General features: G+C 41.8%; 8 protein-coding genes across 8 annotated transcripts; 2 read left to right on the top strand and 6 right to left on the bottom strand.

Moving 5' to 3' along the window:
- Positions 1-784: 784 nt before the first annotated feature.
- On the bottom strand, positions 785-2,898 carry BDB00DRAFT_871393 (uncharacterized protein; the record flags this gene model as incomplete). The annotated part of the gene is made up of 4 exons (XM_053126823.1): positions 785-1,021; positions 1,104-1,228; positions 1,482-2,063; positions 2,151-2,898. The coding sequence occupies 4 exons, from the start codon at positions 2,896-2,898 to the stop codon at positions 785-787; spliced, it is 1,692 nt and encodes a 563-aa protein (XP_052980836.1).
- An 846-nt stretch (positions 2,899-3,744) lies between these two features.
- Positions 3,745-6,378, top strand: BDB00DRAFT_938326 (uncharacterized protein; the record flags this gene model as incomplete). The annotated part of the gene is made up of 11 exons (XM_053129279.1): positions 3,745-3,772; positions 3,832-3,992; positions 4,059-4,103; positions 4,451-4,522; positions 4,602-4,708; positions 4,820-4,991; positions 5,072-5,172; positions 5,256-5,381; positions 5,465-5,724; positions 5,795-5,937; positions 6,011-6,378. The coding sequence occupies 11 exons, from the start codon at positions 3,745-3,747 to the stop codon at positions 6,146-6,148; spliced, it is 1,353 nt and encodes a 450-aa protein (XP_052980835.1). The 3' UTR covers positions 6,149-6,378.
- An 846-nt stretch (positions 6,379-7,224) lies between these two features.
- On the bottom strand, positions 7,225-8,249 carry BDB00DRAFT_903131 (uncharacterized protein; the record flags this gene model as incomplete). The annotated part of the gene is made up of 2 exons (XM_053128562.1): positions 7,225-7,938; positions 8,138-8,249. The coding sequence occupies 2 exons, from the start codon at positions 8,247-8,249 to the stop codon at positions 7,493-7,495; spliced, it is 558 nt and encodes a 185-aa protein (XP_052980834.1). The 3' UTR covers positions 7,225-7,492.
- A 532-nt stretch (positions 8,250-8,781) lies between these two features.
- On the top strand, positions 8,782-9,524 carry BDB00DRAFT_871390 (uncharacterized protein; the record flags this gene model as incomplete). Its single annotated transcript, XM_053126822.1, has 3 exons — positions 8,782-8,926; positions 9,097-9,130; positions 9,239-9,524. The coding sequence occupies 3 exons, from the start codon at positions 8,782-8,784 to the stop codon at positions 9,522-9,524; spliced, it is 465 nt and encodes a 154-aa protein (XP_052980833.1).
- Positions 9,525-9,543: 19 nt separating this feature from the next.
- On the bottom strand, positions 9,544-10,628 carry BDB00DRAFT_818574 (uncharacterized protein). The gene is made up of 6 exons (XM_053123170.1): positions 10,460-10,628; positions 10,351-10,373; positions 10,198-10,261; positions 10,068-10,128; positions 9,780-9,991; positions 9,544-9,710 (listed from the first exon to the last, which is right to left on the bottom strand). Exons 1-6 carry the CDS (start codon positions 10,526-10,528, stop codon positions 9,600-9,602), a joined length of 540 nt encoding a protein of 179 aa, XP_052980832.1. The 5' UTR covers positions 10,529-10,628; the 3' UTR covers positions 9,544-9,599.
- Positions 10,629-11,619: 991 nt separating this feature from the next.
- Positions 11,620-13,565, bottom strand: BDB00DRAFT_818573 (mate-domain-containing protein). The gene is made up of 3 exons (XM_053123169.1): positions 13,213-13,565; positions 12,815-13,082; positions 11,620-12,697 (listed from the first exon to the last, which is right to left on the bottom strand). Exons 1-3 carry the CDS (start codon positions 13,453-13,455, stop codon positions 11,706-11,708), a joined length of 1,503 nt encoding a protein of 500 aa, XP_052980831.1. The 5' UTR covers positions 13,456-13,565; the 3' UTR covers positions 11,620-11,705.
- A 5,882-nt stretch (positions 13,566-19,447) lies between these two features.
- Positions 19,448-20,429, bottom strand: BDB00DRAFT_818566 (SCP2 sterol-binding domain-containing protein). Its single transcript, XM_053123168.1, has 3 exons — positions 20,182-20,429; positions 19,939-20,113; positions 19,448-19,818 (listed from the first exon to the last, which is right to left on the bottom strand). Exons 1-3 carry the CDS (start codon positions 20,287-20,289, stop codon positions 19,712-19,714), a joined length of 390 nt encoding a protein of 129 aa, XP_052980830.1. The 5' UTR covers positions 20,290-20,429; the 3' UTR covers positions 19,448-19,711.
- Positions 20,430-21,175: 746 nt separating this feature from the next.
- On the bottom strand, positions 21,176-23,199 carry BDB00DRAFT_787159 (uncharacterized protein; the record flags this gene model as incomplete). Its single annotated transcript, XM_053120672.1, has 9 exons — positions 21,176-21,443; positions 21,517-21,642; positions 21,725-21,825; positions 21,906-22,047; positions 22,189-22,295; positions 22,375-22,446; positions 22,841-22,885; positions 22,952-23,112; positions 23,172-23,199. The coding sequence occupies 9 exons, from the start codon at positions 23,197-23,199 to the stop codon at positions 21,176-21,178; spliced, it is 1,050 nt and encodes a 349-aa protein (XP_052980829.1).
- Between the last annotated feature and the right edge of the window lie 894 nt (positions 23,200-24,093).

Here is a 24,093-nt window from a genome sequence, read left to right as displayed (position 1 = left end):
AGGAATAGCGTTGAGTAGATGGGTGATGGAGGTGCTGTTGACTGGATCTGGTGTGTATAGGTCGGTATAAAACGATCGAGCTGCTGATTGAATATCGGCTGTGGTGGTGGCGATGTTGTCGTTGTTGTAGGGGTGCTGAAGCGATAAGATGAGACGTTGAGTTTGTCGTTGCGCTGCTGTGCGTTTTAAATATCCTGCGGATGTTTCCCCTAGTTCCCGCCATCGTGTGTTTGCGCGAAGTGCTGCGGTATCAACAATCTCTTTTTGAATAGAGGCAATTTGTTGTTCGACACGGGGTAAAACCATGGCAAGGATCCCTGGAGGAGGTTGGGAGCGGAGCAAACGATTCCGTTTGGATTGCAGTAATCGGCTGTTCTTTGCGCCAATCAGCTCGTTGACGGCCAAAACGTTTCATAAAGCGTTGCAATTCCTCTTGAGTGCTTCCCATTGATCTTGGATTGTGTGGTGGCATTGTAGTTGTGGTTGAATGGTGGATAAAATTTGTGTCAATTCTTGTCGGAATTCTTTGAGCTGGGTGAAGGAGGGGTTTCCACGCCAGTATCCTTTGCCGCGAGGACTGTCACCAAGTTCAATAAAAGTAGTAAGTAGACTGTGATCCGACCATGTTTTACTAATGTTTTGAACAGAGGCTTTAGTAATATGGGGGCGCAAGGATCGTGATGCAAATATGAAATCGAGAGTGGAATAGTAGGTGTTGCCATGACGATAGGTTGGAAGTGGTGTAATTCGTTGTGATCGGTGATACCGTCCACAAAAGTAGTGTTTAAATGGCACGCCATTCGCTAGGAACACAGTTATGATGCTCCGAGCTGTAGCAATAGTAATTAAAATCGCCTGCAATGATTAAGCGATCAGTGTAGGTACCGCTGTCGTCGGTGAAGATTGAAGATGAGAGCAGCTGGTTGAAAAACGTGTGTCGTTCCCGTAAAGAGGAAGATGCTGGCGCATAGATAACCAAAAAATAGAATGGTTGAAGGTGCTGGATCTCGATTGAATGTGGCTGAAGATAATTCACTCGGTGTTCTGTGTTAGGTCGGTATCAATTTTGGTGATGGTGATGTCGGGAGAAAAGGCAAGTAAACCGCATCGATGTGTCCATAAGCTTGCTGAAGGTTGAAATTGAAAATCGAAGGATTGTGTGATGTCGTCTGTTGTAGCGTTGGTTTCTTGTAGTGATAAAAGTTGTGGTTGTTGTTGGCGTAGGTATCTAATGAGAGAAGACCTAGCGTCAGAATTGTGTGTTTTCCGTAAACTATTACAGTTTAAGGAACATATTTTAAGAAGGTTGTGTGATATCATTTTGATTTTTTTTTTTTTGGTTTGTTGTTCTTTTAGGTTTTGTTTGTTTTTCTTGTGTTTTTTAGATATTTGATTATAATGACAGATCGACGCTTATTTGCGAGTTGCAGGTGTCCCCGTTTTGTTTTCTGTAACTTTCGTGGTCGGTTTAATGAGTCGACCACTCTTTGTTCGTTGTTGGTCCGTTCGTGTAACTGTTGTTTCAACTTGTGGAAAGTGGAGTCGGAGCATCATCGCTGCCACTTTCTGTTCAGCCTCCGGGAGTCCCGACAAGTGCGCTCGGTCATCGTTGGACAGTGGGTAGTTGGTATGCCATATCGGCGTAAGTTGTTGGTCGGCTGCGAGTTGCAGGATGTTGTTAAAAGATGACGGGTTGGATGATTTCTCAGCAAAGGTGGTGCTGAGTGTTGTAGCTACATTGTCGATGGTTGCGTCGGGGCGTTTTTCGGTAACATCATTTTCCAGCTCCTTGACTATGTTCATCAAATCTTCATCGTCACTGTCGTCCGAGTCACTTTCAAGAGGCACTGTCTCCTCGTTCTGAGTTACCGTGTCTGGTTGTGGAACCTCGATAGAAGGTGATGCCACGTCAGATTCAGGTGGCACAAGCGTTGTTGGAGCCGTAATTGGGTCGGTGAGGCCTGTAGTAATGTTACGAACTCGTCTTCGTTTTAAGCCATTGTTGCCTTTAGCGCCTTGAGTATGGTCGCAGTCCGCGGTGCAGTTAACTGAGATGTGACCAACTTTACCACAAGTCCAGCAGGTGTGGAAGTTACGCGGGTTAGACGGTCAAATGCGGACATGATGATCGGGCTTATGACAGCGTGCACAGTGTAACGGCATTGCGGCCCAGGTAGCATAGAAGTAGTCGTCGGATGTGAGCCACGAAATACTGTGTGACATTTCGCTATATGGTTGAGCGTCCGCAATAGGTTGTCGGTCCAGTACAGCAAAACCGTTCCCCATGAATATACCGGAAGTAGCATCGCGATAAAGTCCACAATCAAGGACGCGACCGAATACATTCAAACTAGTAGTAATTCCCGCAAGCAAGTGTGCAGGGGGCATGAACGGGAGCTTAGACAAGCGCACTTTGGTAATGTTGGCATTGGAGGTTAAAGCCAAGCAAGGTTTGATGAGGACGTCGTTTTTGAACTTGAGACCGGTGGTTAAGGCGGATCGAATCTCGTCAGCAGTTTCAAAGTATACTTCTATAAGTACTCGAGGGCCTTCGTGGGCAGGTTGTGCTCCACAATTATTGGGAAAGGTACGGCCGATAAAAGTCATCAGTTTTCCAAGGGGTTCGGTGCGGCTGCTTAGGTCGAAGAAGACACTAGGGACCGAAGCGGGAGATCCTCCAACACGGAAAACATTGGAATAAATGATCTTGGTTGTTTTTTGAGCATCAGTGTCGTCAGGTGTGGTGATGGTCTCGTGTTCTTTTTGCATTAAAGATTGACGGTGCTTTTGCGCCACTTTTGCATAAGTGAGGCGAGGCACTGTAAGTGATGGGGATGTAGGGGGTTGGGTGCCAGAGCCATTGTCTGGCGAGTTTTGAGAATTAGCGGAAGAAGCCATGAAGATAACAGATTACCATGGTAACATATTTTTTCAGCCGCACAGCCAGTAAATTAAAAGGCAGCATTTAGAGCACTCGCAACGGACCCTGTAAAATTTCCTGTAAACCCGATTTACAAGTCATTTTACATTTTTGTCTTCGCACCGGTCCCTGTAAAATTATCTGTAAAAATGAGAATCTGTAAATTTTTCTCCAAAACCTGTAAAGTAACAGGTCCTGTCTGAGCTCCTGTAAAACCCCCTTCTCTTTTGAAACAAACCTTTTTAACATGAACACCAACAACAGCATTCCCACTTCTACGACTACGGTCACTTCTGCCCCCGAAACCACCCTCCCCTCAAGCCGAAACGCTACCGCTGCCTCCTCTGTCGCAACTGCCGACCAAAAGAAGACGAAAGGTGCTTGGTGGCGCAATGACGAGGATCAGCTCTTGGTCCAAGCCTACCTTCTAATCAACAAAGATGAAAAGGTTGGCATCAACCAAGATTCGAAAACGTTTTGGCAACGCGTTTTTGAAGAGTTTGAAAAAGGTGGTAACGACAAGAACCGCACTCCCGAAAGTTGTCAAGGTCGTTGGGAGATTATCAGCGCGCAAATCGCGAGATATGCAGCGGCTGTGGCCTTTATCGAGAGAGGGCCACCAAAAAGTGGCGAGGCCGATGATGACAAGGTAGTCTTTTGCACATTAAAATGCATATAACAGATTCGAGAAGTTCCTTTCTTTCTGATAAAGTTCATATAATAGAAGCAGCGCATCGTCGAAAGGTATAACAGCAAAGCCGAAGCACGGTTACCAAGCATTTGTTGTGGGTTTCGTAGCAACCATTCACTTCAATTGCGACATTATGGCCAACAAAAATGAGCGCGAAAAATGTAAAGTCAACATAACAATTAGTTGCTAAGTAACCTAAACAGTACCCTTTTTTCTTTAGGCTTCTCAAAATATGCCAGTCAAGAAGAAGGAGCGATCTCTCTGAAAGCGTTTTTTCAATACGATTTTGACAGTGCTGCGCACCTTAGCAAAGACATCGAAGATATCAAATCAAGTTGGCTCATGATTTTTAATAAATACGTTACGAGCAACAACATACAGGTAAGAGCCTTTTCTTATATACTTGAGAGATATTATTAGTGATTTTTAACCAAACTATACACATAGAATTTCAGCAAAGCTCAACCAGACTGGTATGAGTTGTTGAGAACGGTAAATCATGATATTGCATGAGAGGGTGTAAAAAGCCTAGCTAGTTTATACTAACGAAAGGTATAAACACTCAAAACTGGAGGTTATGTTCTATTTATTTGGTTGTTATTGATGTTTCCTTTTTCTTAGACTGTCATTGCCGTGAAACGAAGTAGAGAAAGTGCAACCGCAAGCGCAAGCAGCTCGCGCTCTGAAATCGAGGGGAAACGCTCAGGCCCTGTTCCCACAGCAGCACCGCCGCCACCACCACTACTACTAAAAGGGTTAGTATATCAAATTAAAAAAACAAGTCAGCAATCTTGTGTTCTAAAAAATGCGTCTTTAACCATTTTTATTCTTTTCAATAGAGAAAAAAGATCGTTGATTACCTTACCAACAACAAATCACCTACTGTCACTCTTTGCAGCGACACCGAAAAGGTAACAGGCTGAACGTTGATCCACTGGAACGTTTTAGGCACTCATGCTGTCGTTAATTTATATTAACAATCATATATAGTGGGTCATCAAAGGAGTACCGATCACCGAACATCTTATTGGATACAGACAAGAATCCATTGACAAAGCGAGTAACGACGGCAAATTAGCATCAATTCATGAAGAATTGTAAGTGGTAGTAACTAGAATCGATGAAACAATTATATATACCTTCGTGGTCAAATTCGGAAAAGATAAGTTAATTAATTTTGGAATCACATATATTTAAATGCTTAATAGATCTTTGAATTGTATTTTTTTAATCGACAGCATCAACTGTGCATCGAATGCACGTTTGATTTATGGATTTGACGAAGATGTGTGGAACGAGATGGTTGAAGAATGTGATGAACAGTATCATATCAAAGATTTACCGATGGGCACCATCACTTGCATTCACCAATTCGCAAAGGTAGCAATTCTTTTTTTTTTGTTATGTTATACAAAGCCTGTCAGTGAGTAGTTACAAACAAACAAACATTACTTTTATAGGCTGCAAGAAAAGACTTTACAAAATGCAAGCCAATTATTAAGCAGCTTCCCGACGATTTGTTCGGATATAATGAAAGAATTGAGTGTTCATTACGAAGTCTGTAAGTATTATTATATCGATATCAAACGTACTAGTGTATTGTTGTTTTCTTTGACTGATTCATTAACCGACTTTATCATATAGTATTGATACCCACTCACCCGATGCGTCCGAAAAAGCTATAAAAATGGAAAGCTCGTTCACACTCGATGCTATCGATCCCGTTCTTCTGCCGTTTTTTAAAGAAACTGATTTGATTACGCGAAAAGGGTAAAGTATTTGTCTATATATGAAGTTATATTGCAAAATGTTTCAAATTTCGCTGTAAACTAACAAATTTACGGCATGTAAAGCACTGATGGCCAAGTTACCGGATCGAAAGCAAGAAGAGGAAAAGTAGGACGCTTTGCGGATTTGTCGATGGTATTCGAATTCGCGGGTATGCCCGAACAAATATTGGTAATTGTGGAAATCAAGGCGCCTTCCAAGGTTGCTGACGGTAGCAGACCTGATTTCATAAAAATGGCAAATGAAATGAAAGGTAGCATCGATAATTTCATTGAAGAAGGATTCGATGACGATGAAATTTTTGCTACTGGAATTTTAGTGGAAGGTATGTGATGTAGCATTAAGTCTTAAATGTATTAGAGATCGAAATAGTTTTCTGACTCGAGATAAACTAGGCTTTAAATGTACAGTTTTTGTGATGGATCTCAAATACCAAGCGACATACCGTCTAATGCCCCGTTGCATTTTCTACTTGCCACAGTCACGGCACAACTTTAATGTGCTTCCTGAAGCATACGAAGCAATGGTAGCAGTAAGAGTAAGTTGAAGCAGAACATATATATGATCCAATTTTATCTTTCTTACTGAAATTACTCCCCTACTCCCGCTAGCAATGGATGGTATCAAATGCGAGAAGATGTTTTGCATTTTACCGCCAAAAGCCACGCAAAGTTACTCGAAAGAACTACACTGTTACGTCCTTTGGCACCCCTAAAAATCACGAAAAAGAATCGTCGAGCACTGCTTGAAATCAACCGAAATTACCGCTATTACAGCCATTACCAATACTCCTCAATCATCTCATCGTGCAACATTACTGCTATCATCATTCCTATTGTAAATCATATCTTTTAACTCATAAATAGTCCACTCCTATGCCCTCATCATCCTAACTTCAAAAAAAAATCCATGCATATCAGACCATTGTAAAAACCAACAAATTTTTTTTCAAAACATACAACACAGCAACTTGCTACGAAAAAAAGATTAATTATGGAATTGTCATTATCATTTGGTCTGTTGTTACCGTTAATCCCCGGGTTTTGTACCTCAGTAGGCTACGGTGTCGCTCAGTAGATTATGATAGAACTAAAAAAATCTGTATTCTCAATTTTATTTTGGTGTGTAAAAGGCAAAAGCCATGAAAAAGTAATATCTACACTATGGTATTATCATTAGTATTTTCCTTTATATTGTCGTTGCTATTAAACTCAGAGGTATTTATAACTATCAAAATCCTCATCAAAGCATAGAAGAGCCATAATACTCTTTATATTTGATTAAATTCTACATTGGATGGATATGTAAATGTTTAATAAAAGGCGCCATAGCTATTATAATCGTTCACAATCTTTGCAATATAAAGGTACCGCTGTGGATGAACGCAAGTTGCAAGTTGTACAGTGGACCCCTCTTTTTTCAAGGCCTTGGGAACATGGTTGGCGCGCAGCAACCGCAGTATAAAAAACTACGTAATGACTATATCTATTCTAGTGGTCAATTAAAGAGAACGGAAGCAAAATAATAATGCTTTGCGAAAGGCACGGCGTCGTAGAGAAGAGCACGTAAGGACTCAAAGCATCATCTACTAATGTAGAGTATGGGATAGAAAGTCAGTCGAATATTAACAAAGCAGTACTCGTTCTGATCGAATAACAAAACAAAAACACCCCCAAATGTATTCACAACGGTGACTCCCGGATGAGATAAGATCTACAAAGCTGGGTATACGAATAATATGGCATCGCTGCAGTTTGTAATGTCAACTAGGCAAATGAGAAAAAGGTACGAATACTTACCAATCGTTGCTACAACAACAATTGAGTCGTAAGTGGTGCCTCTAGATAAGAATGGAATTTTGTTTAAAAGCGAGTTGGGTAGTCATTCAATAGTTTTTTTTTGTAAAGGACACACAGTCCGCCCACATGTCGGAGTGGAGGGATGTAGACAAGATAGCGGATTAAAATAGTCAAAAGGATATGATAGGGAAAGGATAAGAGAGGAGCAATTTATACATGAGTGCGTGAGGCCTTGGATGAAAGAGAGCAAATGGATGACGAGCCTGGTAGGTGCGATAAGCGCAGCTTTTTCACCTACGAGGTCTTGTCCAAGGCAGGAGTGGCGCGGATAGTGATGTCGTTGGTGAAAGAAACACCTTCTTCAATTACACGTTGACGTTCCGAGTCATGTTTCGGGTTGAATTCGAAGATGACCCGTTTGCCTTCACAGTGGATAAGGATACCATAGTTATCAGGGAATTCGGTCATGAGAGTGGCAACCACATCGGCAGTGGTGCCAGGAACAGGACTAACATCGAAGAGAACGCTGCCTTTACTGCGACTGATACGCCAAATACGAGAGTAGTAAGTGGTCGCTGGCTGGTCCGAGGAGGGTGAGACCCGATGAGCGTGAACCAAGGAAACCCTCTCAGGTTGAGCGACCTTGGCCCATGTTATGACTGTGGGGGAGGAGGGGTAGATAGGTGGTGGATGAGTGATGCCCGCGGAGCGGTCGGGCTGTTTCTGGTCTCCATGAAAAACTATCAGCTGTAGTTGACTTGTTGATGTGTTGATATAAAGGCAACGTTTTTAATGCTGCCGAGAAGGATAATTTCTTATTGAGAGTAATATAAGATGCTTTTCTTTCCCAAAGCATTTGCTGACAATGGCGACGAAACTGTTTACAACGGCCTATAAATGGATTCCTTAATCACACGATCTTTAAATTTGATGATCTACCTTTCTCGACCTGGATAGCACCAACAATCGTGAATGGGTTTGGTAAAAGAGGCGTTTTAAACTTGGATAACGGGTTTATATAGGGCCAGGAAAAAATAATACTGCGTATCATAAAGTATAAACACCGGCGTAGCTTTTCTATATAAATAGCTTTTATTTCAAAAAAAAAATATAAACTTTATTTCTTTCTGGTTTACATGATTTTTCAAGTGTTACGCAGTGTAGGTTAAAACCGACTTGACATACTTTATTGTTGTATTTGCTTATACTCGAAGCACCTATTAGAACAGAACAAAGGATTAGCTGTACGTGACGAGTTCAAATTTGATTTTGATTGTTCGTATCGCCACACTCTACTGCGTATATATTTGGTCTGGCCATTGGCACTATGTCTTTCAATAAGAGACCTCTCGGTTTCATAGCGTCAGCGCCCAGATAACGTTTCATAGCTTCATGCCGAGGAACAAAACCAAATTTCATCCTTATATATGACTAAATCTGTTTAATTAATTTTTTTCTTTGTTTTGATGCCACTGTTCACTCTGTATTTCTTTCTTTTTCTCTAAGCTTCTCAATTGATCTTAACCTCAACATCCAGATTTCACTCTGGTTTAATAAATTTCTATTAAACAATAAAAAGGCATATGAGGATTATCCTGATTTACACAGACAAGCAGTTATTAAAATGGATTCTAATTCAGCAATCGTTGCCTAGCAAACAAGGAATCAGACAAAAAGACGTCGTATCCTCGACTGAAACCACATCGACGAATTCGCTAATCACACTTGGTAAAGAACAGCACCAGGAAACACTTATACCTTTGTAAGATATGATTTGCTTAAAGCTGTTCTCCTGTGAGCCTCGCATGTAATAACCAAATTGAACAATGGTTTTCGAGAACGCCCGAACATAGTCTCAAAGATCCTTTTTATCGTCAAAAAAAAAATAATATTGATAGACGTTATCTTTATCGAGTTTACACCCATTTTCAGGTAGCTTAAAATTTTGCCATGTTCGTTTTCTCCTCCAGTCCCTTAAAAACAGCGCCACAGCAAACTCAGCGACCTTTCTTTTCCTTCAATAACAAAAAAAATGTCAAGCGCAACAATCATCAAGACACTCATCGCTCAAAATGGTCCCATGACCACCAAGGCACTCGCTTCTTATATTCCCCAATTCGAAACGCAACTCATTTCCACCTCACACATCAAGAACCGTGTCCTCCCACAGTTACGAAACTCAGGCATTCTGACGAAAACAGTACATCGCGAGCCAAGTGCTCTAAGCAAGGGTGTTGCTAACAGCGAAAAGAGCAAGTCAGAGGTTTTCGTCTGGAAGTTTGTTGATCCAAGTCTCGAGACAAAGTACAAGAGCGTTCAATTGTAAATAATCAATAAAAAATTCATGCATAAACTATCATCACTGCTGTTACAACAACAATTACACATGTCATATATCATGTCAATTACTCTTTTTGTTATTGCTGTCCGCGCTATCCAAGCGACTGATAAGATCACCACCAAGCACATAAGCGATAATACTCGGGAAAACGATCCATGCGCCATTGGGAATCTAGCGATATCGTGTAATCAGCATTTTCTGGCTGCTGCGAAAAGATGAGAGCAAAGAGGGATAACTTACAATCCACAAAAAAATGTAATCAAAAGCAGCGTTATGTCCAGTGTGTCGCATTCCAGAAAAGAACTCGACAAGCCAGTAGAGTATAGTCTTGGCAATGGTCAATATAACAGCAGAGAATCCCACCAAAGAAGTGCGGCCAGGTTTTTGACTGTTGGATGATGCCATCCACAGATACAAAAGGTTCAATGCCGTTTCCACCAAATTCATCGTTGCTTTTTTAAACCAGTATGGCATTTTCTATTTAGCCACGAAATTATAGCTGAGCGCAATTTCTGACCAGTTCGTTACCTTGGGCGCCAGTAAAACCATCATTCTCCTGGATAGCTTCAATACCATAGAATGTATCGACCTACTGAGTAACTAACTTCAATGACCAGCCAAAGCAATAAAAATAAAATTATGCACGAATATTCGGTACCTTTCCATACAGGTTATAGGGACGCCACAATATATTCCACTTGCCACCTTCCATGCTATGAGGTCTTTTCACAAAAACGAGATTGGGCGAATGGTCAAACAAATCATTTCGTTCAAAAATTCAAAGATTTTCTTCAACGTTCTTTATAATCACCTCAACAAACAATAGCCGGCATCCTGATTTCCAGCAATGGGAGGAAAATAGCATTAGAACGTTGAAAGAATGAATAAAGTTACGTATTACTACTATACTTTCTTCGTACCCAAAGAACTAGAAGTGAGCTGATCAGGAACCAGGCCTTTATCCAAGTGGGTGATTGATTCTTCGTCATTGTTAATATGCAACTTGTCGCTCGCTCGTGTGAAGACACCCGAGAAAAAGTAGCTTTTCTCGTAGCACAACGTAAATTTAGGTGGGACGGGAAAAAGGCAACACCTGCTGCAGCACCGTATCTCACATTCACACACCTTCTTTTTGGGATATGTTCACATATACGCTCTTGTGATGTATCGTCATAAGAGCGTAGCGATACCATTATATTTATAGATGACTTATAATAGACCTTCTGTTTGATAAACAGACATAAAGCTTGTGCTGTATTATCGTGACGGCTTCACCCATATGTAATACCTTACATAAACAATACGACTCCAACAACATGCGTAGCACACAAACTACAGCATACCACACCAAATTTATGTATCACTGCGTACTGCGCAATATCCTGACATCCTATTAGACAAAACGCGCACGATATAGGCAACAAAATGTATTAAGTCTTTTATGATCGATTTATCATTTTCTCTCACCCGATTTTCCATTTCTTCTTCACCAATAGCCATGGCTGTTAGAAAAAACCGAAGTAAATCCCAGCATGAGCTTGTAAAGCTTGTACTTACATAGGGCTGACATGAGAAACAATCGGCTATGAAGATTTAATCGGTAAAGAAAAACGAAATGTCTCGGTCATACACGGTTAAATTTCTAGTATCAAGTAGGTGCTTATTGGCTGATGACCAATACAGCTCGTCGAATGCATTTTGTCAGCTTAAGCGCATGTTTGACTTCTTCGAAGCTAAATACAATCAAAGTCAACGTCCTACAGTAATTGATATTTTCCTTCACCAATAGTGCATAAGCGACTCGAGTTTGTTAATAATTCATATTAAGACCCTTTGCTGTCATTAGCATGGCAATTCTTCCGGTCATATGATGGTTGTAAGAATTCCGTATGTCCGGTTTTGATGCGATAAGCTGGTAGCAAAATGTATTTTTTTTTTCATGTCAGGATCCCTTACCAATTTGTTGAGCTGGATCGAGTTAAAAAAAGAAGATCTCAAGAAGATCTATTCGAGCGCGTTTATATTGTGCGTTTGAATACTTTTCTTCAAATGATCTTATTATTTCAAATGGAAATAGATGGGGGTTTATTAGGCTTTAATTTTTAGACAGCAGTCTTCTACATACATACAGTAGTAACCATGACAGATTTTCAAGCTACATATCTATCAGCTATATGTTGCTTGTTCCTTTGCGATCGATTTCTTGATCTCCCGCAACTCTTCAGTCCAATCCAGCATCCATAAGTGTGCAAAAAGAATTACGGCAACCACCAACTCAGATACTGTCAGGCCGACCCAAAGACCAAAGATGGACCATCCCAACGAAAAGGCAAAGTAATAACATAGAGGCAAACCAATGACGAAATAAGAAACGGATGACACAGCTACCTCTATTCGCTGACGACCTAGGCCGTCACAAATGCCCATGGCAAGATTGCTCCAAGGTATAACAATCAATTGCAATGCAACCACAGGTAGCACTTCAGTGACTGCTTTGGCAACGCTTTCGTCGTTGGTATAGAGAAATGGATAACTTGATTGAAAGATCACCAAGCAGATGGAAAGTGTCATTCCCAAAACAAACGCAATCAAAGTGAGGATGGTTATTGCCCGTTTTATATCGGTCAAAGATCCTTTGCCAATGAGATTACCGACCCGTGTTGTCGTTGCTTGCTTTAATCCACGGCCTATCGACGAGACGACTGTCTGAGATGTGCGCAGTAGAATAAAATGTGCAGCTAGATACGTTGCTGACCCGAAGCGAGATGCGGCAAGGGTACACAGTTGTGGGACACCCAGTTGAAACAAGGAAAGACAGATGGCTGGGATACAGAGTCGAATAATAGAGCCCCATCCGCGTAAGCACTGAATTGTCCATCCACCCCAGCCTTGGCTTCCAGCAATGAAGCACGTATAGATGATGATGATCACCAGTGCTGAAATGCCTGGTGCAGCATCAGCCAATGCAGCTCCAGCGACGCCCAGATGGAAAGGATTACCAGCTACCAAGATATTTTTGACAGCTACAGTGACGGGTAATGACATTGCTATGCAGAATGCGCCTACACGCATGATGCCCTGCGCTTGGAGGTACGAAGCAACCATATCATAAACTGTCCACGAAAGATCACCGGGTATAAAAAATATCAAATACATGCCTGTTTTCAATTATTACACCAAGAAATGCAAAGTTTATTCTAGCATTAGTACTTGTCATTTGTAGATGGCATTTTCCCATGCGAGCGCTACATGTTGCAGTTGCATTTAATATATACCTGCATAGTAGATGACATCCTCTTCCGTATCTCCGTTCCGCAACAACTGTAAGGCTACCACCCAGAAAATGCCAATGGGAATTAAGACGACAGCATATATTGCGAGTCCGCGTTGAAGATGTAGTCCGATCAGGGTCTTGTCTTTGGCCCCTGTCCATGATTGTCCACAGAGTGTATCCAAGGCAGACATCATACCGTAGGCAAAACTTAAGGAGGAGCAAGTGTCAAGCATCTGAGCAAGAGACATGCCAGCAAGTTCGTGTGCACCCTTTTGTTTAATGTGACACATTAGTGGTGATCGTCTTTTCTGAGCTGAGTGATTCATGCCCATCATCATACATATATTATCCAAAGAAAATAACTATGGCAGGAAAAAAAAGAGCTCAACTGATATGTACCAAATGTCCCACAACAGAAACCACTACCAAACGCGAGAGTAAACCGATGAATTTACAACCGACTAATGCTATCAAACTCGATAGCAGCCAGTAAAAATGAGCCGAGTACGATTCAGGTTTTGGCTGAAGCTGGTCTTTGTGGATATCACCCAACAATGCAACTGCTTCGTCGTCATCGTCATTATTACTGCACCATGAATAGATTCTTGTTGATGAAAATTTCGACGCTTCTGACTCGGTCATTACTATTATTTTATGGATATATATATATATATATATATTTTATCGAATATGAAAAGAGAAGGAACAAAGAAAAGAAAATGAAAATGAAAAGGGGAAGAATGGCACTTTAAGCATACATTAGAGCACCGGTCCCTGGATTGATCTGCTGAATATAAAATTCGAAGGGTGTGGATCAATAGGTCAGGCGGACATCCAGTGACGGCAGGCGACGGCGACGACGGTAACGGAGAGATGGCCAGATAATCCGAAATTGTTGTGTACCTATAGCTTGCAACTGGTACGGTTCGCTCACGTAGGGCTGTTTACGGGGGGCATCTTGCGTCATTGGACAGAAGGCTCCTATTTAACACTACCACATATAATGACTATTAGAATTAGAGACAGACTGACACTGTTTATGTGTAATCAATTCGAATGTTTTCTTTATCTTGACAGTTAATATTATTCGCATCCACACAACAAATATGCACATTTGTCTAATGCTTATGTTTACTTGTTTGCATTGCGCAGCATCCATCATTTTAAGCATGTGAGTTCGCTGCCAGGAGCTGGGAAGGGGGGTTTGGTTTGATCTACTGCAGCACAAATAGTTAGCCCCTGCACCGAAACTTTCATAGCTATATCATACGGCCGCAAAACTGTATTAGCGCAACTCTGTTGTTCCCGTTTGCTCACTCGAGGGACGGAGTCAATAGACCACAAACACCCTTATAAAAAAATTGCATCGACACAGCCTCAGAAAGAAAGCTGAGAAAATTGAACCTTTCTATCAAATGGTAATCCTCTGAAACTACAGAGGCTTCATACAACCAAGTACCAGCCGATTCAAAAGTAGCTCTGATTGCAAAAAATGTAAGTGCTGTCCTTGCCACTGATGATGTGCAAATAGTAGTCCACCTGTTTAAAAAAAATAGTGCTGGTCATTGCTGCTGCTGACTAGACGATGAAAGTGAAGGCGGAGCTACCAGCTTGGAACATGGATTGTTCAAATGCATGTAGACACATCAAACGGAAGTTGACGCCAGATATATGGCAAACGCATCGAGTAGCTCATTCCTTTGAGATTATAGTATATTCGGAAACATGATTCCAAACGCAAAACCTGGTAAGACTGTGTATTGCTTTGTTTTTATAAAGAAAGTTTGGGTTATTTTTTCAAAAGGCTTAATACACGTATTTAGGACATAGCATCGGTTACAAGTACCGTAATGCTGGAAGAATTTGTTGACGCAGTAAAATGGAAAGAAAGATGGGCTAGTGTGATCCAGATTTGTGATTATCAAGTAGGTAGTGATAAATCTGATTTTTTATTTAAAGTGCTGCGGAAGGTGCCGATCTTTTGTCTCATTATAATCAACCTTCGTAGATTACAGCGCTAGTGACAGCTATTACCCATGTTGTACACACACATCCACAATTAATCGCTCGTCTAGCGGTGCATATCATACGGATCGATGTCCGGCTACTAAATGAGTACCATCGGTGCAATATTCGACATGGTGGTTATGTCAATTTCACTAATAGTTAACAGCCCGTTTTCTGCTATTAAACTTTCCTACATAGTAAGCGGTGTGGCACTCCATAGTCTCCGTAGTACTGTTTTTCGAAATACGACAGTTGCCGTAGAGGAATCCGAAGATGTGGTGGTAATAGCTCTTCTAGCCGCGCTTTATTCTCAGCAATTATATATAAAAAGTTTTTTCCTCTATTCTGATACAATCTAGTTCTTTCTAAGCTAAGTTAAACAATTTTTTCGTGTTTGTAATTAAGGGAAGGGCCAAGCAAGACGTTGGTACCATGGGCGGGCACCCACCACATCTTCGGATTCCTCTACGGCAACTGTCGTATTGGTCTTCGTCCCTAACCCAATCCTTGTTGCCTCCGCTTCATCCTCTGATGTGGTGGTATTGTTGTCCGTACGCGAAAAAATGCTTGTTGTAATCTGTCTACCGCGATCATGTTGATTTCGAGGACGATAATAGTAAGATTCGAAAGTTGAACTGCGTGTGCTCCAATGCCCATGTTCCTTGACGAGTTCCACTGGAATTCCTCGTTCGACCGCTTTTGTGCTAGCTGCCGATCTGGTTGAATGGGCCTTGAAGATAGACGTATCCACGCCGGACTCGCGCATTATCTCCTTCACCCAATTGGCTACTGTTATTGGACTAATCGATCGTGGTGTTTTTTGAATATTCGCTAAGAACAATGTGTGATCTACGGGCAGCTTGTCGCGGAGTGTTATCGATTTTTGGAGCCACATTTCTAACGTCTTCACTGGGCACATCTCTTGATCGTCAATTGTTCCCAACCGAGACACCTTGCTTTGCGATTCCTTCGGTTCCCAGACTATTAATGTAACGCCCGTGCATCGAACACCCTCGTAGTGTAACGTAACGTCTTTCTTCTTGAGTCTTCCTATGTCCGATCTTGTACGCCAAAGAGTCGCCAAACAAAGTAACATTATCGATTTCCTTTGTAGTTTATCCAGTGGTAATACTGCAGATGGTCCCCATGACCGCAATTTGTCCAGTACCAACTGAATATCCCAAATCTCTTGACTAACATTTGGTTGCTTATACGTGGCTCGTTTCTTACTGGCAAAAAACTGCTTGATAAGCTGATGTTCTGCAATGGGTGGTTTCCATGGGTGTGTCGCCTTGTAGACCGACGCAACTGCTGACCTTATGCCATTAAGGTAGTCATAAGACAGACTTTCATGTTCTACTAGAAATTCGGACAATGCTTTCGGATTATAACCTTCTGGATCTATGGGCGGTTCTTGGCAGGTACACCATCTTGCATATCGTAGCCAATAACGATTGTAAGCACGCCTTGTTGAACTACGAGTCGCCCTCGCCAAATACTCAGCTGTCTTCAAATTCACGCCTTGTGCCTTCCACGCACGCGCCATAATCTCCATGCGGTCAGCGTTATATTCTTGTTGATCTGGAAGAGTATCGGCGGTTCTCGTGTGTGTTGTAGGATCATCGGCCACCAATACTGTGTCTGCCACATCGGTGTCACTAGTACTGCTTGATATACCCGATCCTTCTTGAACTTGTGTATAACCTTGGGGATCAGTCGCCAAGGTGGATGTAAATATAGACCCTTGCTGGGCCATCGTTGTTGGAAGGCATCTATCGCCATTGCCTTCCCGTCTGGATGGAGTGTCCAATAATTCGCTAGTCTGTGGTTGTGCCACGCCGCGAAGGCATCTATCTTGAGAGGTCCCCACTGCCGCTGAATCTGGTTGAACTTCATCCGTGATAATGTCCATTCGTATATTGGCTTGGACCTTCTGCTTAAACGATCCGCTGTCGCGTTCTTGACTCCGGGTACATGAAAATACTTGACTGTCAGGTTGTGACGGATACATAAGTCTTGGATTTGTAATGCTAGCTGTTGTAGTTTTTCTGACGCTGTGCCTCCCTGTTTGCTTGCATATTTTAAAGCTGTGATGTTGTCTGTGTGTATATGCAATGTCTTGTCCATGCAAGTCTTGGCATGTATTTCTAGTGCAATCTTGATGACCGACAATTCTCTTACGTTTATTGATTCCGCTTGGTCTGCTGTCCGCCAATACCCCGCATATTCTCCTAGTTCGGATGCCACGCCCCAGCCAGATAGTGATGCGTCGACATGTATTGTTGCGTCTGGAGGTCGCTCGGGTGCTCTCCGAATTGGTAATCCATTCCGGCTTTCTGCTATGTTTTGCCACCAGGTTAGATCCTCCTTGGCTAACCGTGACAACGGACATGCTGCTTCCCAGTTCTGCCTGCTCTTGTGTAGAATCTTTGTCAAATCTCGCTGAATATGGCGGATATGTAATAGTGCGTCGCCTATCGCTGGAAGCATCGCTGTCATCTTTCCTAGCATGCCTGCCACCCAGCGGCAGGAGAATGTCTGATCTTGAACTTGTTTGATGCGTTTCATCAGTTTTTTCATCTTGTCTTGTGGTACCTTGATGATGCCTGTAGTGGTGTTGAACTGGAAACCCAAGAATTCTTGGACCGTCTTGGGTTTGATGTCGCTCTTCTTCCAATTGATAATAAAACCCAGCTTCGTCAAATGCTCCGTTAATCTGTCGGTGTGTTCTTGCATCTCCTTGACTGACTTGGCTAATATAGCACAATCGTCTAAGTAATAGACACATCGCATCCCTTCTCGTCTCAATGGTTCGATGGCGTAACGAAACATTTTCGAGAATACTCTGGGTGAGATTGCGGCACCAAATGGCAAAGATGCGTATTGATAGATCAAGTTGTTGTGCTCGAAAGACAAGTACTTCCGGGACTCTGAATGGATCGGCACCACTGTATATGCGTCTTTCAAATCGATCTTGCATATCAAATCGTTGTCCTCTATCAAATCGCGTAACGCTGGTATTCCTTCCATTTTGAAATGTTGTACTTGTAAAAACTGATTGATCTTCTGACAATTCAATATTGGGCGGACCTTTGACGGTTCTTGGATCGTGAAAAACGTTGATAAAAACCCCCGCTCTTGTGACGGTGAGACCTCGATCACCTTTGCTTGTAGAAACCGACGTACTGCTTGATCCACTAACATGTGATCCTGGCTCGTCCTGCAGCTCTGCCTCGTGTACCATGGCGTTGGTAATTTGTTGAATTGTAGTCTGTAACCCTCCTGAACTACAGATATTGGCCATGTATGGTGTGTCGTTTGTCGCCAATAGTTCACAAAATGACCTAACCGGCCCCCAAGTGCTATGCCATCCTCCGGATTGGTGTAGTGTGGCTGGTCTGCTATCGGTTTGCAAATTTGTTTTAATTTTGTTCGGCGCTGGATGTCGAGTTGGTCGGAACCATTGTTTGGCCCCGGCCCCTGCCAAAAAAAGTTTTTTGTCTGAAAGTGGAGCCGTTGTTGAAACCGCCTCTGAAGGAACTACCTCGACCTCGGAATCCTCCATTATGATATCCTCCTCGTCTTGGATTAAGGGCTGCTTGTATAACTCTTTGCTCATATCTTGCTTTCTCAATTCTTTGGACCATTGTCGAATCGAATGCCAAATCTTTGGTGGTGTCTTCTTCTTCTTCGATATATCTAACATTGGCTGGTAGCCTGAGTGCTTTCGATATTGTTGTTCTTGCTTCTTGTTCTTGCTGCTTGCTAGTGGCAAATCCATAAATGGCGAGTCTTCTTGCTTTTTCCATAATGGTTTGGAGATCTCGTTCATCATCCGTGCTGCCGCCTCGTTCGATGATGTGCTGGATGCCTTGAAAAAGTTCTGTTGATGCCCTCGCTGTGTTTCTGGTCCGTTCTGCATCTTTATATTTGCCTTGAACGGCCGTATAGGCTTCCACTGTCTTCCTCTTGAGCTCGCCGATAAACTGTTTGTTGACTGCGCCTGGTCTTGTCCACGAGTCCCCGTGATACTTGACGAGATCGCGTCTAAATATCTTGAAGCTTTCTTCGAGTTCAGCGAGGGAAGATGCTTCCAAATCTTGCCAGATTTCTGGTGGCAATTCCGGGTGATCGAACTTGTCTTGTTCCTTTCTATCTCTTTCATCCAGTCTTGTTTGTAGTCTGGTGGCCAATTCCTCCAATTGTTGGATCCTTTGTGTGTATTCATTTTCCTCTTGGTTGTTACTCATTTACCACGACTGCGCGGCTTAGAAAGAACTAGATTGTATCAGAATAGAGGAAAAAACTTTTTATATATAATTGCTGAGAATAAAGCGCGGCTAGAAGAGCTATTACCACCACATCAGAGGATGAAGCGGAGGCAACAAGGATTGGGTTAGGGACGAAGACCAATCTAATGTTTTTCCTCTCGGATACGTATTTTACCGACAAAAGTCTACGGGATTTTTCAGCGGCTCCAATAGCACATTTGATCGGGGTATAATCTGTGTAACAATTAGAGAAACGCATGTGAAGAATAGGTACCACGAACACGTAACCATGGAAACCTGTCAACTGACTGAGCTGGTTTGTGTGGCTTCAAATATGTAGAATCCGCTTTGCGCATCCCTGTATGCAGCCTTGCATATCGACAAGAGCGAGAATAGCAAAAAACCACTGGTGTGCTGGAGTATGCGTGTGTTACGAGATGTTTATACAAACGAAAACAGGCATTTTATTTTCTAGTCAGACAAACGTGTGGAGTTTTACAAATAAAGCAAATAGTATAACAGAGCGTGTAATAAAGTTGTTATTGTTGTTGCGGGAATGGTGTTGGTAATGTAGTGATGAGTGGAATGGAGAAGAACTGAAAGTGACGTAGGAGAAAAATTTACAACTTGGCAGTAGGGTTGACCGACTTGAAGACATTGTCCAACTTCATAGCAAGCATAATCTGGCCCTTAATCTTGAGTTTGCCGCTCATGTAGGCCTTTTGACCTGTATGACCCATATCGAATACAGCAGAGTTCAGTATATAGGCGTTCGCTCGTATTGTCTCGAACCACAACCTTCTTTTTCTCTTTGTGAGGTCCCCTACTCTTTGTATACACTACGTACCGTTGAGCTTGCCAGTGGCCAAGGCAACAAAGTCATCGTCCTTCAAGGACAAGATAGCATCAGCCTTCTGGGGACCCTTGCCGCGCATGACCTTGCCCTCCTTCTTGACATCGACAGTGAAGATTTCCTCCTTACCGTCCTTGCCCTTGATGACGAACTGGAAAACACCGTTGACCTAGAATGGTGGTTGTCAGTGTAACCCAAGTCTGGCTGTCATGAACCTTATATGAAACAATTCATTACCTGCTTGATCAACTTGGCGCGCTCCTCAGGAGAGAACTGCTCGAAAGCCTTGCTCAATTCGGCAATGAGTTCAGAGGACTTGAGACCGGGGACGATGATATCACTCATTTTACGTGTGTGTGTTTGTATGAAAAGAAAAGAAAGAATATTTAATTTCCAACTGAGCTCGGCAAACCTTTAAATAAGAAACCGGAGATTTGGGCTAATTCCCAAAAGGTTCGATTTCTGGATGACATGCAAGCCGTATTACCTGCGAAAACGCTTATTCCAAAAAGGGCACAAATGCTATTACGCTCTGCTTTCTCGACCCCACTCACTTGCACGTATTAATAAGAAATACACACCGACTGTTTTATTGTTACTAATGGCTTTTCTTTCTTTCAGGAATACCGTGTCTTGCCTTAGTTTTTCAGAAGATTTGATATAATGCAACCTCGATGTCTTTCGCTTTGTTCGAACCCCATTATCTTCAAAGTTATGTTGATATGACAGAAACACCGCCAATATTTCGGAACTATTGGGGATCGGCTCATACACATCATATTAACTCTTTACAGCATAAGAAATTCTTGTTTGAATCGTTGTTGTTGCTGATTTATGAATACAAGCATTTCTTAAACGAACGAAAAAATAATGTTTGAGCCTGACATCATAACACAGCAGCTCTGTCTTAAGAGCGATACATACCACCATGGCAAATGCACGCTATGGTAACACATGCGATTTTCAAACTTATTTGGGGAAACCAATGAAGTAAGTCGGTATAGTATATGTTCTGCTTCAACTTACTCTTACTGCTACCATTGCTTCGTATGCGTCCGGAAGCACATTGAAATTGTGTCGTGACTGTGGTAGGTAAAAAATGCAACGGGGAATGAGACGATATGTCGCTTGCTATACGAGATCCATGACAAAAACTGTACACTTGAAGCCTAGTTTATCTCGAGTCAGAAAATTGTTTCGATCTCACATACATTTATGATTTAATGCTACATCACATAGCTTCCACTAAGATGCCAGTAGCAAAAATTTCGTCGTCATCGAATCCTTCTTCAATAAAATTGTCAATGCTATCTTTCATTTCATTTGCCATTTTAATGAAGTCAGGTCTGCTACCGTCAGCAACCTTGGACGGCGCCTTGATTTCAACAATCACCAATGTTTGCTCGGGCATACCCGCAAATTCGAAGACCATCGACAAATCCGCAAAGCGTCCTACTTTACCCCTTCTTGCTTTCGAGCCGGTAACTTGGCCATCAGTGCTTTACATGCAGCAAATTTGTTAGTTTACAGCGAAATTTGCAATATAACTTCATATATAGACAAATACTTTACCCTTTTCGCGTAATCAAATCAGTTTCTTTAAAAAACGGCAGAAGAACGGGATCGATAGCATCGAGTGTGAACGAGCTTTCCATTTTTATAGCTTTTTCGGACGCATCGGGTGAGTGGGTATCAATACTATATGATAAAGTCGGTTAATGAATCAGTCAAGAAAACAACAATACACTAGTACGTTTGATATCGATATAATAATACTTACAGACTTCGTAATGAACACTCAATTCTTTCATTATATCCGAACAAATCGTCGGGAAGCTGCTTAATAATTGGCTTGCATTTTGTAAAGTCTTTTCTTGCAGCCTATAAAAGTAATGTTTGTTTGTTTGTAACTACTCACTGACAGGCTTTGTATAACATAACAAAAAAAAAAGAATTGCTACCTTTGCGAATTGGTGAATGCAAGTGATGGTGCCCATCGGTAAATCTTTGATATGATACTGTTCATCACATTCTTCAACCATCTCGTTCCACACATCTTCGTCAAATCCATAAATCAAACGTGCATTCGATGCACAGTTGATGCTGTCGATTAAAAAAATACAATTCAAAGATCTATTAAGCATTTAAATATATGTGATTCCAAAATTAATTAACTTATCTTTTCCGAATTTGACCACGAAGGTATATATAATTGTTTCATCGATTCTAGTTACTACCACTTACAATTCTTCATGAATTGATGCTAATTTGCCGTCGTTACTCGCTTTGTCAATGGATTCTTGTCTGTATCCAATAAGATGTTCGGTGATCGGTACTCCTTTGATGACCCACTATATATGATTGTTAATATAAATTAACGACAGCATGAGTGCCTAAAACGTTCCAGTGGATCAACGTTCAGCCTGTTACCTTTTCGGTGTCGCTGCAAAGAGTGACAGTAGGTGATTTGTTGTTGGTAAGGTAATCAACGATCTTTTTTCTCTATTGAAAAGAATAAAAATGGTTAAAGACGCATTTTTTAGAACACAAGATTGCTGACTTGTTTTTTTAATTTGATATACTAACCCTTTTAGTAGTAGTGGTGGTGGCGGCGGTGCTGCTGTGGGAACAGGGCCTGAGCGTTTCCCCTCGATTTCAGAGCGCGAGCTGCTTGCGCTTGCGGTTGCACTTTCTCTACTTCGTTTCACGGCAATGACAGTCTAAGAAAAAGGAAACATCAATAACAACCAAATAAATAGAACATAACCTCCAGTTTTGAGTGTTTATACCTTTCCTTTTTCTTTTTCTTTGATCTAGTTTAGTTTAGGTGGATGACAAAACGTTAGTATAAACTAGCTAGGCTTTTTACACCCTCTCATGCAATATCATGATTTACCGTTCTCAACAACTCATACCAGTCTGGTTGAGCTTTGCTGAAATTCTATGTGTATAGTTTGGTTAAAAATCACTAATAATATCTCTCAAGTATATAAGAAAAGGCTCTTACCTGTATGTTGTTGCTCGTAACGTATTTATTAAAAATCATGAGCCAACTTGATTTGATATCTTCGATGTCTTTGCTAAGGTGCGCAGCACTGTCAAAATCGTATTGAAAAAACGCTTTCAGAGAGATCGCTCCTTCTTCTTGACTGGCATATTTTGAGAAGCCTAAAGAAAAAAGGGTACTGTTTAGGTTACTTAGCAACTAATTGTTATGTTGACTTTACATTTTTCGCGCTCATTTTTGTTGGCCATAATGTCGCAATTGAAGTGAATGGTTGCTACGAAACCCACAACAAATGCTTGGTAACCGTGCTTCGGCTTTGCTGTTATACCTTTCGACGATGCGCTGCTTCTATTATATGAACTTTATCAGAAAGAAAGGAACTTCTCGAATCTGTTATATGCATTTTAATGTGCAAAAGACTACCTTGTCATCATCGGCCTCGCCACTTTTTGGTGGCCCTCTCTCGATAAAGGCCACAGCCGCTGCATATCTCGCGATTTGCGCGCTGATAATCTCCCAACGACCTTGACAACTTTCGGGAGTGCGGTTCTTGTCGTTACCACCTTTTTCAAACTCTTCAAAAACGCGTTGCCAAAACGTTTTCGAATCTTGGTTGATGCCAACCTTTTCATCTTTGTTGATTAGAAGGTAGGCTTGGACCAAGAGCTGATCCTCGTCATTGCGCCACCAAGCACCTTTCGTCTTCTTTTGGTCGGCAGTTGCGACAGAGGAGGCAGCGGTAGCGTTTCGGCTTGAGGGGAGGGTGGTTTCGGGGGCAGAAGTGACCGTAGTCGTAGAAGTGGGAATGCTGTTGTTGGTGTTCATGTTAAAAAGTTTGTTTCAAAAGAGAAGGGGGTTTTTACAGGAGCTCAGACAGGACCTGTTACTTTACAGGTTTTGGAGAATAATTTACAGATTCTCATTTTTACAGATAATTTTACAGGGACCGGTGCGAAGACAAAAATGTAAAATGACTTGTAAATCGGGTTTACAGGAAACCCAACTCCAGGCTTTTGAGACGTTCTATTCGGAGTATAAAATTGACTTCAAGCGTCCCACTAAAAATCGTGTACTCCCCTATCGTGTACCTGTGATACACGATTATACCAAAAACAGCATTTTGTGTGATGGTGTAGCAGCAG

Source organism: Zychaea mexicana (genome assembly GCF_025766255.1).
Source record: "Zychaea mexicana strain RSA 1403 chromosome Unknown BDB00scaffold_27, whole genome shotgun sequence".
Lineage (NCBI taxonomy): Eukaryota > Fungi > Mucoromycota > Mucoromycetes > Mucorales > Lichtheimiaceae > Zychaea > Zychaea mexicana.
The sequence above is the reverse complement of the archived record's forward strand: the minus strand, read 5'-3'. Positions and strand labels throughout refer to the sequence as shown.

What these genes read in the sequence shown, in the direction of transcription:
- BDB00DRAFT_818574 (XM_053123170.1), bottom strand. Translation starts at nt 10,528, where the DNA reads ATGACGAAGAATCAATCACCCACTTGGATAAAGGCCTGGTTCCTGATC. An exon ending in GCTCACTTCTAGTTCTTTGG is followed by an intron (nt 10,374 to 10,459) that starts GTACGAAGAAAG and finishes GCTGGAAATCAG; the next exon opens with GATGCCGGCTATTGTTTGTT. An exon ending in CCTATAACCTGTATGGAAAG is followed by an intron (nt 10,129 to 10,197) that starts GTACCGAATATT and finishes GTTACTCAGTAG; the next exon opens with GTCGATACATTCTATGGTAT.
- BDB00DRAFT_818573 (XM_053123169.1), bottom strand. Translation starts at nt 13,455, where the DNA reads ATGACCGAGTCAGAAGCGTCGAAATTTTCATCAACAAGAATCTATTCA. An exon ending in TTTCTGTTGTGGGACATTTG is followed by an intron (nt 13,083 to 13,212) that starts GTACATATCAGT and finishes ATTAAACAAAAG; the next exon opens with GGTGCACACGAACTTGCTGG. An exon ending in GGATGTCATCTACTATGCAG is followed by an intron (nt 12,698 to 12,814) that starts GTATATATTAAA and finishes AATTGAAAACAG; the next exon opens with GCATGTATTTGATATTTTTT.
- BDB00DRAFT_818566 (XM_053123168.1), bottom strand. Translation starts at nt 20,289, where the DNA reads ATGAGTGATATCATCGTCCCCGGTCTCAAGTCCTCTGAACTCATTGCC. An exon ending in GCGCCAAGTTGATCAAGCAG is followed by an intron (nt 20,114 to 20,181) that starts GTAATGAATTGT and finishes CCACCATTCTAG; the next exon opens with GTCAACGGTGTTTTCCAGTT. An exon ending in GGCCACTGGCAAGCTCAACG is followed by an intron (nt 19,819 to 19,938) that starts GTACGTAGTGTA and finishes TGGGTCATACAG; the next exon opens with GTCAAAAGGCCTACATGAGC.